This window comes from Daphnia pulex, chromosome 3 (genome assembly GCF_021134715.1).
Source record: "Daphnia pulex isolate KAP4 chromosome 3, ASM2113471v1".
Taxonomy (NCBI): Eukaryota; Metazoa; Arthropoda; class Branchiopoda; order Diplostraca; family Daphniidae; genus Daphnia; species Daphnia pulex.
The window spans coordinates 9,910,019-9,923,472 of record NC_060019.1 but is presented as its reverse complement, the minus strand read 5'-3'; the positions used below and the strand labels follow the sequence as shown (position 1 = coordinate 9,923,472).

The 13,454-nt window shown below is 41.8% G+C and overlaps 1 protein-coding gene across 5 annotated transcripts; it reads right to left on the bottom strand.

The window, feature by feature from the left end:
- Positions 1–2,919: 2,919 nt before the first annotated feature.
- LOC124191462 (LIM domain-binding protein 3-like) lies at positions 2,920–13,171 on the bottom strand. 5 transcript variants are annotated; one of them, XM_046584697.1, is made up of 10 exons: positions 12,928–13,169; positions 8,171–8,307; positions 7,912–8,014; positions 7,385–7,549; positions 6,853–7,032; positions 6,634–6,711; positions 5,755–5,865; positions 5,592–5,680; positions 5,338–5,506; positions 2,920–4,255 (listed from the first exon to the last, which is right to left on the bottom strand). In XM_046584697.1, the coding sequence occupies exons 2-10, from the start codon at positions 8,236–8,238 to the stop codon at positions 4,163–4,165; spliced, it is 1,056 nt and encodes a 351-aa protein (XP_046440653.1). In that variant the 5' UTR covers positions 8,239–8,307; positions 12,928–13,169; the 3' UTR covers positions 2,920–4,162. The 5 variants fall into 5 exon arrangements, with proteins under 5 accessions (XP_046440653.1, XP_046440651.1, XP_046440654.1 ...); XM_046584695.1 differs by lacking the exon at positions 12,928–13,169 and adding an exon at positions 9,088–9,861; XM_046584698.1 differs by lacking the exons at positions 7,912–8,014; positions 8,171–8,307 and adding an exon at positions 12,166–12,440 and having other exon boundaries at positions 12,928–13,171.
- Positions 13,172–13,454: the final 283 nt, after the last annotated feature.

The window sequence follows — 13,454 nt, the reverse complement described above, 5'->3', positions numbered from 1 at the left end:
ACGATAGCCGGTGTGGTTGGATGACAATGATCCTATACGAAACTAATAACCTCAGCAAATATTACCGGAAGCTAATCGCGTGTAGACGCCCAAATTACGTATCGAAAGTGCTCTTTTGAAATTAGTGAGTTACACTAGTTAGGGTTAAATAAAAAAAAATATTATTCAGTTTAACCAAGATAAACGATCCCGTTGTCACTCGCCTTTTCCAACATACACTGCAACCAACCTTTGCCATCCAGTCTGTATTTTTATGCGAGTCATTCAATTATTATGAAACCGGAGATCTTACAAAATGAATAAATAAAGGTTTTTCGTATGACGGAATAAAAAATTTGATTTTGGATTGAACGAAGAGTTTCTGGCTAGAAAATCGAAGCACCTTGTGACGTCAATGTCATATCCCAATTGAGCGTGGATGTGATCGAAATATCAAAAGGATCACCTTAAAAAATAATATTTTCATTAAATGAACTGAAAAAATCATTATTTCGCGTATCACGGTGTGCCCATATTATTTACAATAAATGAGGATTTCAGTTAATATATACTAGTGTAAGAATAGCTATACGCCAATTCGGTTCAGTGGATTAATTCATTAATATTCCAGATCAAGTAACTGGCTAAACAAGAGAACTCGAAATTCGTTCAATGAAGTCCTTGGTAATTCTTGTCTAATCAAATAAACCCGAGCGTCCTGTTGGTAAAATTTGAGTAGATCGATTATTACGTCTACAAGGATTCATTGATTGAATAAACCGAACATAAAAGTTAAGAAATTCATCTGTTATCTATAGTGTGGCTCCCTGAAGCGTAAGCTGGTGAAGCAACATTAGTTTGAAACTGATAACGGTGGCTGAAAATACACTAAAATTCCAGCAAAGTCACTTACAAGACATACTATGCAATACTCAACAATGTTCATTATCTCTTTACAACAGAAAACCCTAAAGTAAATAGTAGAAATTAGTTTTAAGTTGTTTCCCATGCTCCAATCCAGCGTATCACAGTGTGTAAATGCATGGGCGGATCAATTTCAAACCCTTTTTTCCTTACAGTCTATCTTTTCGATACAATGGGGTGTGTCGTATCATACCCGGGACTAGAAAAAAAATCAGCAAATGCCCATTAGATCAAATACATCGGACGAGAGAATGGCACAGATATTTTAGCACTAAATAGGGAGTGCCAAAATAACTGATAGTTAACATATTGCATGGACTCGTTTGAAATGCCGAATAAAATATTAACCCTGCGCAAACCCTATATTGTCTCGAATTGCAACTGGATAGCCCCAAGAAGAAATTGCACGGAAGCTTGGTCGCGAATATGGGTCACCAAGAAATTTCGTCTCCCAAATCCATTTGAATGAAAATCACCGGAAAGAATTTGCCATCTGACATGATCAAAGGGAAAAGTTTTTTTAACGCTCAATATGTTGACAAGGTGTGACCCAAAGCACTTAAATCTAAAGCAGAGAAAATCAACTGGTCGAAGTGAAGGTCAGGAAAACACATCAATCACAATCAAGCGTATAGCAGACGAGCCCTTGATAAGCGTGGGCATGGGTTTGTTGAATAATAAAATGAATAACGACTTACCGGAAACGAAATTAGTTGGGTACAGATGTCCGAGAAACTGTGATTGGCACCCGGGCACGCCCTGTCTAGTCGTCTACACACTTTCACTGACATCACTTCACTCATAACAAAGTAATGACGATTAAAATTACACGGCGCACGTAAATGCCCTTCCACACCTGACAATGAAACAAACTAAACTGCCATTCTTGTTTTTTTGCGCAATAAATAGAGGAAGGGCCGGGGAAAGTCGGAAGAAATCCACAAAGAGAAAAATGGTGGGGGAAGAGTTTGGAAAAAAAAAAAAACATTTTTGAAAGAACCACACCCACAGCGATGGGAAACAACTTTTGAACGGTGATAACCCCACCTCGGTTTTTATTATTCTGTCCTATATTTTTAGTTTTTACCAAATCAGGAATTTTGTTGTATTTAATTGATTCAATCTAGATGCTGATCAAGTTTTTTTTTTCCGGTTGTTTTCCCGTTGATGGCGTAATCTCGTTGATGGCAAACAACTGAATTTCGCCTCAGCGGATCTCAGCTCCATTGGCAACCCTCGCAAGTACTTTCAACCCACAAAAAGAACTACAAAAATATGAGAAAGATTCAAAGAACGAAGAAAGAAAATATGCACAAAAAGAAAGATGAGGTACTCTCGCCGGGGGACCACGTAACACGATTTAGCTGTGGGTCTATAGATATTACAAATCTATGCATAGAACGTCCTATATGCATCGCATTGAAAACGCCCATTGGCGTGCATGACTCTTTCAATACGCGATGAAAAGTTTCGATTGAAACTTGTTCTCAGACGAATAATATAGTGAATTCTGCGCCTGGTGTTGAGGGAGAGTCTGTACATTATATACATGTAGAGTCGTCTATATCCAACAAGTTGGGAGAGAGAAAAGTTTTCCGACCACTGGTGAAAAATCTAAGTTAGTGCTGCATAGCTTTGGTTGGGGAGGGGGTGGGGGTATAAACAATATTGCTTATCCTATCGTCACATCCTCATTGAACAGTCAGGACTCTCTAAGCTGTTTCCAAAATGACCCAGCTCAGACTTTGTACTTACCAACTGTTATATCCGGTCCGAATCATCGCTTTTTGTTCTCTCACCGTGTTGAAAATTGGACAATTCGGGACGTAAATGAATTAAGTCGCTACTTTAATTTGATTTTCTGCTATTAAGCTGAAACAAAGAAGTTCCTCATGTCCTCATGTGATATTTTAATGTTTCGCTTAACGGATGACAAGGTCATATTGGTCAATATTGTATGACTTTTATACCGGTAGCCAATTATACCTGCGTGAAACTGTTATTTCATCTGGGCGGTTTTCATCGAGTCAAATGTAATCTCTCAACGTAGAAATGAGTACATAATAACAATAAGAACGAAGGAGTCAGAATAGATGGAGAGCAATTTGAAGAGAAAATAAAAAGAAGAACCATTTTTTAAATAAGCGACCTGATTTAGGCCATGGCTCGGGATGCGTTGAACACATATTCAGTTCCATTTCCACTTCTATCTTAAAATAAGTCATAACGCGTATACAAGTGTGCAGGCTGACGGCTATTTAAGGTATAAGTGCAATATAGCAAAATCAAGGGAGTGCGTGGACACATGTATAATAGCAAAGGGAGGTAATGAAACAAACGCTGATTATTCAATAGATTTTCGTAGCATGTTTGTCAATTTTGTTCATCAATCAATGGGGTGAAGGGAAAAGGAGTTTAAGCATTTAGTTTAATTTAAACAGAATTAATAATTCGCGGACATCGTCAATGACAGCTGCAAGGATGTTTAGTTGTTATAGTTGTTATATGAAATTTTGAAAAAAAAGGCGCGCTCTATTCGAATTGGTTAGAGGACAAATCGGGGCATTGGGTTTTGTTAATAATTTCCTTTACACTTTGCATATCTAATCATTTGTGAATCGAAAAAAAAAGAAGAGCAAAAAAGTTAAAAATAAAATTCCGAGGACTCGGAGACGTTTGACGTATCGCGGCCCTTCTATAAGCCACTGCTGGTGTTTTTCTTTTATACACAATAGTAAGAGATAATACAATAAAAGATCGCTTATTTTTGGGGTTTTTTTTTTAAATAAGGTTTTCTACTAGCACAAAGTATAACGACAGGCGCTGTGGATTAATTTAATTTATTAATTTAATTAGAGTTGATCTTCATTTGCAGTCTGCCATATAACGAGTTTATGATAGAGAAGAAATAGAGAGAGAGAGCGGGCAGTGGGTGGCACAAGACAAAGTGAAAAAAGGTGAAGGTTGACTTTTTTTGGTGTGTTTTTCTTCTTCTCTTCTTGTATCGTATTACATTGACTGTCGAATATTTTATGAGAAGCGGCAAGAAGATAGACAGAAACATAAAATTTTATTAATTGAAGTTTTGATCAAAAAAGATGCGCTGCTCCTCGTCATCATGTCCGACGTTATTCTTCATTTTATTCCCTCGTCGTTGACACATCTCTGATAGAATTTATTGCGGGCGTTATTGCGTTGTGCACCACTTTGCTTCTAAAATTTCAAGCTGATGATGTTGTGATGGTTGTTTTTGATTCTTTTAGAAATCTGTCTCGCCCAGCACGTCGGCCATCAGCCGCTTGAAGCTGTAGCTTTGCTGGATCTTCTCCTTTTCCAAGCCCATCGAGTTGACCTGAACCAAGTGCAATCAAATCGGAGAAATCATACTTTATTCAAACGTAAAAGCATCTCAATTACAGCCTCTATATAGCGGACGCTCTCTGGAGGATACCCTATAGCATAACTTTCAGCTTAAGGCTTTCAACTGCTATAGCAACGCGGTAACTAGGCTCTTGATCAAATACATTAAAGTAGGCCTCCCCCATTCGTTTGCCAGGTGGGCTGCTGTATGATACAAAAGTGCTTCCTTGTGATATTGTCACTAATGAAATAGTGAAAGACTGGAAATCCCGCTGGGCAAAAGAGTGCGTCTATTTGGCGCCGCCTAGCAACCGGTGTCACTTCCTGGTTTCCGATTGATACCGAGAGCCCATTGATTTCAACCCAATTCGAGTACTACTTATACCGGCAAGTTGCAATTCTTATAACAATCCCGTAATTCCAACAGTTCAACAAACAATTTCAATAATATGCGCAGCCGTCACACGGAACGAAAAAAAAAAATAAAAGAAATAAAATCAAATACACCCAATCTTGCCCATGTATGTTAGATAAATGCCAAAGGCCATCCTGGAAGTACACACGTGTCGCTGTAGGTAGCGGGATGAGAGCGGACGACTTCCGCACTGAAGTCGATCTATTCCAGCTTCCTTTTATACGTATACACTATGCAACAGACTGCTGTAGCTGCTGCTCTTGATCTTTGAATCTATAATAATGACAGTACAGATGCGGATTTTCGCTAGATAGCTCGCGTGCCCTGTATCGGGTTCAATAATAGAAAAGGCCAAACGGGCGGCTCCAACTGATCCCGCGGGGAATTTTAAGTGACAGCAGCGCAAAGAGTAAAGACATTTACGTTCGCGGTACGCGTAGACTCCCAGTGGATCTTATTCTTCTACTCCAGGAAAACAAACAAAAAAAAAAAGAAATAAAACCTAACCGATGGAAAGGTCACATCTCTTATGGTATCAATTTCCTAGACCCCACATTATGAATTACCCGCCTCCAGGGAACTGACAAATTGTATCAGGGACGCCTAGCATATAGCCGCACAAAAGAAATAAACACTTTGTATCTTAGAGGGTGGCTCACCTTGAAGTGAGGATTGGAAGCGACGGTTTTGACTGGAGCAGCCGGTCGGACTTCTTTGAGTCCGCGGGAGTCACGTTGAGCGGCTGCCTTGTTGTTCTTCTCGTTCTCCTCCATGAGAGCGCGCAATGTTTCTGAATTCTTCATGTCCAATTTGCGTCCAGGCTGGGCGCTGAATTTGAAAAGTTAAATGAACGATAATATTGAAATGCATGAATTAATAATGAAGATGGAGGGTAAATATTTGTCGAACTCACGGGATGATGCCAGTCTGTTGGGCCAGCACTTCCTGGACATTCTCATTGGAGTAGAGGCCTAGTGGTGAATTAAACTGCTTGTGTACCAACTGTAATTCAAAAATGATGTTTATGATAAGCTGTAATCATTTAAAAAATTTAAAAAAATTGTGTTTAGATTGACTTCTTGTTTGGGAGGAGGAGCATCGCCAGCTTCGTGAACCACGGCAGTCTGTCCGGCCGGTTCGTTGACGGCCGCCATTTTCCTCTGTACCAAAGCGGCAGCCGCCTCCAACTGTTTATTTATTTTTTTAGAAAATCGATCAAGAGAAAAATCAGTTAATTGGTTGTTGTTAACTAATGATTCGCCGGATTTCAATACGAGACATTATTGTTGAACAGCTGTTATGTAACATTGCACTTGAGCTATTTATGAATAGATGCACTTATAAGCACATAGTATGCAGTTACATGTAGGTGGACTAAACACCCGCAAGATAATTTAACGTTCGTGTAAAAATAATTGAAGCCTACACCCAGCAATTAAATCATAGCGCTACAAAATAATCAAGATCTATGGCTATGTTATGTTAGTCTATGCAGTCAGTCGGTTATGGATGCAACAGGAGATATCGGGAATCACATTTTATTTTACGTCTATCACGTTCCTTGGTCCTAGAATGATAAAAAACAAATACGAATTTTTCGCTAAATTAATTCAATGACGATGCACTCGGCTGTAATAGCGAAACTTTAACTGGCGTGTTATTAGAAGGCTTAAGCAGTAAACCCTCTAACGTAATACAATTATTAAATAGGCGGCAGCTGTATAAAATCATCCGAATTTCCCAATGGAAAACGAATCCAAATGAAGAGATCTAGAGCGTGAAGCAAGAAGAAGTCTTCCCTGTTTTCTATGGCACGATTAAGAGATAGAATGTTGTCTAATACAATTTTGCAACCGAGTCTATACGAGATGTTAATGGACATGTAGTGACGTCAGAATTCGTTCTGATCGATGCAGTGTATAGTAGAGTGGCTGTTTGTGCAGTGTTCAATATACCTGATGATGTTCTGGATCCACACGCCAGCCTTTGGTCGGTTCAAACACCTTTTCAAATATCGCCTTATATTCCTGATCCTGGTGTTGTTCACACGATTCATTTATAGTATATGTACACAACTTTGACTTAAATCTATTTGACAAGCCTTTTTCTTCGATCGAACGAATGATATAATAGCGGTTCAATCATTCACACCTGGCAGGCAGCGTGTTATTTACCTTTTGCTTGAGGACGGCATCGGTGGAGGACGGATTCATGGCAGATTGCGGAGGTGCACCAGGGGTGTTCCAAAGCATTGCATTCTGTTGCGTTTGAAGTGCCAAATAGCTCTGCGTGGAGCTGGCAGTGTCGCGACCAGTTTTGGCACCGGGTACTACCAAAGGAAGTGTCCTGTACGGCTAATAATGTTTTCAGATTGATTACGTATTTACATGATTCTGAAACACTGATTGATCAAGTGAAAGCTTTGCCGAGCCGATGTCGGGTAATCACGCAACTTCCGTTTGCTATTCATTTTGAAAACATTTAGGGCAACTAGTCACGAATCAGATCAAACCTATGACTCGGCTAATGACGAAGGGATCATTTTTCAGATCGCATGGCTATTATACTGTAATGCATTGAATGAACGACATGATAAAAGGATTGGTTCTGCAGGACATCTGGCAGCGTGAATCGGAACCACCAACAAGCTCGGTGCTGCCATTCGGCTTGCGGGAATTTAGCATCGAATGGCATTTTTTTTTTTACCTGGTGAGTGACGACGATCCTTTCACGGTTGCGATCCATTTCTTCGACTTGTTGGTTGAATTCGTTGATAGCTGAGCTGGGGAATATAGTGACTGGCAGATTCTCAACAGGACTTAGCATAATCTCCGAAATCGTCCTGTTTGAAGCTCCCGCTTGGGTCGGCGCCTAAAAATATTCGTGGTTCATTCGTGATAAGAAACAAAGTTCCAGAATAACCAGATGGAAAAATTATAAAAAAAAGGACAAATTAATGTAGATACAATTTTTAAAAACTGCCAGTCTCAATGGAATTGAGGGATTGATTTCATAAAAAATGTTAGTCGTTGATTAGCCCTAGCAACTAAACAAGAAGAGCATCATCTCGTGAGTGACAATCAAGCGAATTCGTGCAGGTAGTACATTGTTATGACACGGAAAGGAGAACAAAAAAGAATAGAAGTGAGAAGTGTTTAGAGGTGATGATGTGGGTAACGCAACCTTATAATGCGCATTGATTTGAAATGTAATGGCTCTGCTTTCTGACGTACTTTTTGACACATTGAACCGGAAGAAGCGACAGTTGAAGGAGCGGGGGCGGCGGCGGATGGAGCAACAACGGGGACAGCGACCGGGCGCAAGGGCAGTCCACCTCTACAGGTGCGCATTTTGTTGTTGTCGATTTGTCATCAATAATGAAACCCCCAATCGGTTAATCAAACCGACAAGTAGAGTCAAATGTATACAAAAATCAGATATTTGTATGAAAGACAAATGTTGTAAATCAAGCGAAAGGTTTGAAAAGTCTACCGCTGAACGGTGACAGTCATGGTGGTGCCGGCGTTCTTGATCAATTCGGCAGCTTCGCGATGGGTCATTGTCGAACAAGGACGGTCGTTGATTTTGGTCAAAACATCACCGCGACGCAGTTCGCTACCCACGGCCACCTGATTCACACACGACCATCAATCAATGCAAATCTCTTAACATAATATCCGCCTCGACCCCCATCATCAGCACGGTCCGTTTTAATCGTTTGCTGACCCGCTAAAGTCCCGTGACTGAATCTATTTTTAACTTCTTTTTTCCACGGCAATATCTTTTAACTGAGCCATTCTTGGAGCCATGAAAAGAACAGGGCAATTTCACCAGGAATGTCAGAGTCATTAATATGCTGAAGTGTTTATACCGAATGGCATGAAGGGGGGCCCTCTGTCTTTCAGCGACCGCTGATAGTAAAGAACACGGGCGAGGTGGCCAGCAGAATGTTGACCAACAAAAAAAGCGTGAAAAACAAAAAAAATCAAACTGGGCCAGCATGTAGAACGAGGTCAACATGACGACGGACGGACGGTATGCCATATCGTACTCTGCTGGGCGCTTCACCCAAACGAATATTTAATTTTAGGCCCGAGCTTCGGTGCCAAAAAGAGAAAGAGAGAGAGAGAACCACCGACACTCTCGACAAAAGACTCCCGTCTCATTTTGGCGAGCGCAAGTCGTGAAGCTGCAGAAACCGCGCACGACTTTGTGGGGCAACTGGCAAAAAAACAATCAGGAAATGGTCCGCTCTCTCTCTCTCTCTTCCTCTTCGCAACCCCGGCCATTTCCTTAAAATAGGAAATCAAGACCCACAGAATTTGTCACGACATTTTCTCAATAATTATCAGGGACTTTGAACGTAGTATAACAACGGGGATTGAAATTGGAAAATAGGGAAATTTCACCCTTTGAATGATGAATGCCTCTCGGATGTCGGTTCCTCCTCGGAGCCGGAAGCCGAAAGGTTCGCCGCACCCATCTCGCTGCAGGTTCACGGTCAATTCCCCAGCACTCATGACGGTCATCATTTAGATGAGAGCTCTTTGAAATTGGCTAAAATATGGGAGATGATGTATATAGTATATACGTTTCAGCTGGTTGTCGGATTTTTTTCTTTCAGCCAAATATAATACGAAGCAGTTCACGACGGGAAAAAGATTTCACGATTTGACCTAGACCTGATGGTCTCTTGAGGTAACAAGAGAAAAGACTGGCCTCAGATGAAGAAGATTCAAACTGTGTTTGTGTTCAATTCAAAATGAGAATAGAGAAAAACACTGAGGAGCTGTCGCTTAGGTGGAGAGAATAGAGGAGCGAGTGGGCGTCCGCGACTCGCAATAATACTCGACTGATGAAGGCGAAAAACCCGAAGTCTGCACTGTGCCGTGCACACAGGATCCTCCCTACTGTCTCACTACTCCCGCCGTCGCCAGGGCTAAAGCTTCGTTCTTTTCTATCCTGCTCTGCTGACGGAAATCTTTTCTCTCTTTCTTGGCAGCACCGGGAGGGCGGCAAGCTCGGCCGAACTGAACATCGTGCCAAAATGAAACAAAACACACAAACCCGACACAATTCTTAGCGATGCCAGACTCGTATACCCACCACGGGACGCAAAAGTGGCGGATAGAAAAAAGCGGAGCAACACGTCGACGATAACGTCGTCAGAGTCGCCCCAACAACGAACAACGACGACTTCAAGGGCAAACAACAACCGAGTCGTTGCCTTATGCTCAATGTTGCGGGCCAACATTGCGCAATTCGCAAAAAAGGTCGTCGCACTTTCCCACACGAGAGGATCACATGATCGCTGGTTCTAGAAAATTATTTTCTCTTGAATATCTACGCAGTTGACAAGAGCGCTATGCCCGTTGATCATTAGCGGGTATTCAGGAAGTGTTGCGCATTTGAATTCGCGTCGTTAAAAGTGTAGAAGAGTCCAAACACTCACAGGGGAAAAAGAAAAAAAAAAGAAATTCCAGGCAAACAAAATGAGTTGTACGGTCCTAAAATAGGTGCAAGCTCTTTTCTTTCTCGCAATATATAGTAGAGTTAGGTTGGCCGGCGCAGCAAACGGCGTGTCCGCTCTTATTTTTTAAAAACCGTGTCCGATGTTGTTTGTCTGGGCTGCCATTTCAAAAGGCAGAGGTCCATGACACACACACACACACACAGAGGGGCAGCTAAATTGTCGGGTTCATCAAGCTGGGAGCCCTCTCTATCTCATTAGCGTATAGGTCGCCCCGTAGCTTTTTTGGCGCGGCAGCCAAAAAGTGAAGAAGAAATTGACTCCACGTGATCGGCTGATGCCGTGCCCACGCAATATCAGCCCAAAATCTTCCCTCTATACCTACTGGTGGTGTTGACACATTTCAATCCAAACGGATTCGTCATTCAATGAATCAAAACATTGTCTCTGATCCTCTGGCGCTTTTACTATTTTCGCCCCCCTCCCGACGACATGCCATCGGGATGACTCGGTTCACGAAGCATGTCGCTGATAGCATTCCAGAACGATCGACTCAGTTCTTAAAATGATATGATTCCTTCGAGAAACTAGAAGATTTGAATTCACGAATAATCTAGAACATTCTCTTGGGATCTAGTCGCTTCTATTTTACTGATGACTGCTCGTTTATTTCACGCACTATTGCGCAGTTTGAAATCATTTTTTGTTTTTCGGGAAAAAAAACTGTCCTGTCTCGCTCTGATACCGCCCCAGCGTTGACGCCTGACTTTCTGTGTTATAGTTGTGCTTCTTCTTTGAATCCTGATGTAACCTTGGCATACATATTTCACCATCGTGGGATTCGATCTTTCTTTTGCCTCCCGTCCGAATGGAATGGCGACATTCAACGCCCGAGTGAGATAAAAATGTGTCCTCGTTGCGTTGACTCGATCAACAGCCATCGATCATCATCTTATGAATGAGCCAGCCCCCCCACCACCAAAGAAGAAATGCACAACAGGATCGCTGGATCAAGTATAGCAAAAAAAAACAACAAAAAAATCCAACAATTCCGCACACAGCGCGAGTGCGCTTGCGCGACTGATTTCCGGAATAGTTTCGCCCTTTTTCTATCCAGGAAATAGGTCACACATCATCACGGCAACGCCCGCGTGATATCGCACAAGATCACCTTTTCGGTAGCAGATATCAGGATGTAGGGCAGAGCGGACGGACCAGTCGGCAACGTTGCGCTCCAATAAGAATTGGCACACGTTGCAGTCGTCGGGGATAGATGCAGAAGCGCATCTTCGGGCGGGGATAGACATGTAAGAATTGCCGGGGCTAAAGGGAACGTGAGCGGTTAACAACCGGAGGCAACGGCCAGCCATGTTTGACCCACCGACGTCTAATTATAGAGCGGGAGAAAACGACATGTATGCTCCGTGCTGTGTTCAAATGGGTGTGTTCAAGCTTGAGAGAGAGAGAGAGAGAGAGAGGAGAGAAAAGAGCAAAAATTGGGGTGTGCACTATGTTAAGTATATATGTTTAAGCGAGTGGCTCTAGATTTCGTTTGGTTTTTGACCTCGCCTCCTCTTTTGGCATGGGCGTACAGGAAAATATTTCCTGAATATGTGACGTCAGCAGGAGAAATATGCCGACTTTAGCATATACGAGTTTTCAGGTGTGTCGGATCAACCGGTGCGCAATACTACTAATCATTCCGAATGGAATCCTTTTTAGCTATTAAATGTACACGCCTACACGGTCATCCGGGGCAGAACCGGATGTTCAACGCTACACACACACACACAGTTACACACGTTGGTGAAGGGAGGTGATGGGAATAGGTGACACTCACTACAATATCTCTCTCAAAGAAAGAAAAAAGAAACGAATATACCGCATAAACCACACGGGAGAAAATCACGATCGAAAACAGAAACGACACGATATTTTTGTACATCTTTTCCTGTACATCGTGTTACGGAGCTAGGAAAGGCTGGGGGGAGGGGGGGTATGTTGCAAATTTACGTACCAGTGCCGATGACGATTCAGCATCGGGGTCATCGTCCCTCGCATTATTTCGCGGTATTCGCCAAAATGGCGGTCGGCTCATTTTCTTTTTTTGGTTTTTCGGAAAAGTTTATAAATACGCGCGCCTCTCTCTTTCTTTTAGAAAAGGCTACACACACGCACGCACACGATCCGGCACTTGCGAGAAGGGATGACGATTTTGCTACAAGAGATTTGTTTGAATGAAATCTCTTAAGCCAAACGAGAATGAATAGGGTAATTTAAAAAGAAATCGACCTGTTATTTGAAAGGAAAAAAAGATTTAGGGAGGCTAGATTTGACGGGATTTTAGATGCCAGTGAACATTTTAAAATATTAGCACAATTTTGATTACATCACGTCCAGGTTTTAAAATTTTTTAAAACTTGTTTTAAACGATGTTGAGCTGCATGACATTTATGAATTAGCCTGCGACTAAACTATTGGAGTCTAATTTTATTAATGTTGAATTCATTCTTGATTGATTGAGAAAATGTAATAGAAAAATGCTGGATTAAGATCCAAGATATCCGAGCATTTGCACATGTTGTTTGGAATTAAAAAAAAACAAGACGAATATTTTTTAAAGGAAGAAAAGAAAAATAGTTATATAAGAGAGAAAAGAAATATCGACTTGAAATAGATTGACGGTGAACATATCAAGCATTCAGTCGCGTTATAATATGATAAGAATGTAGGCCAAATTAAAATCTAAAAAAAATGACTTTGAGTTTTCAGAACTTACTCGGATCGGAAGGGGGGGGGGAGTGACGAGACGCCTACTACTTGCTGGATGGATGATGTAATCGATCGAGAGGAAATAATTGAGTGAAACCAAACAAAAAGATGATCGAGAGACAGGAGAGACGACGCGACACGCTGACTCTACGCACGCTCCCGTCGTGAAGACTTGGCCACTGAATATAATATCGACGCCGACGACGCTCCTTGGTTGCTGGCGTTCCTGCTGCTGGGCTGATTTTGTTCAGCGTCAAAGCCGGTCAGCTGTGTATGCTGGCGCCCACCCTCGTCCAAACATAGGCTTCCGCCTCTTTTTTTCTCCCTTTTCCTTGAGACTTTTCTTCCTCACTCACTCAGACTGGGGCGCTGGCTCTCTCCTGTTTTAGTTTTTTTTTTCTCTCTCTTTCGTCCCTTCTCCTCTCATCTTGTTCTTTTTGTATTTTGAAGGGTATCGTGTCTTATATAGCACCTTGCTTATATATAAATACAGCAGTCACTTTCTCTCTCGGCGAGCCCACGCTTATTTTTAAA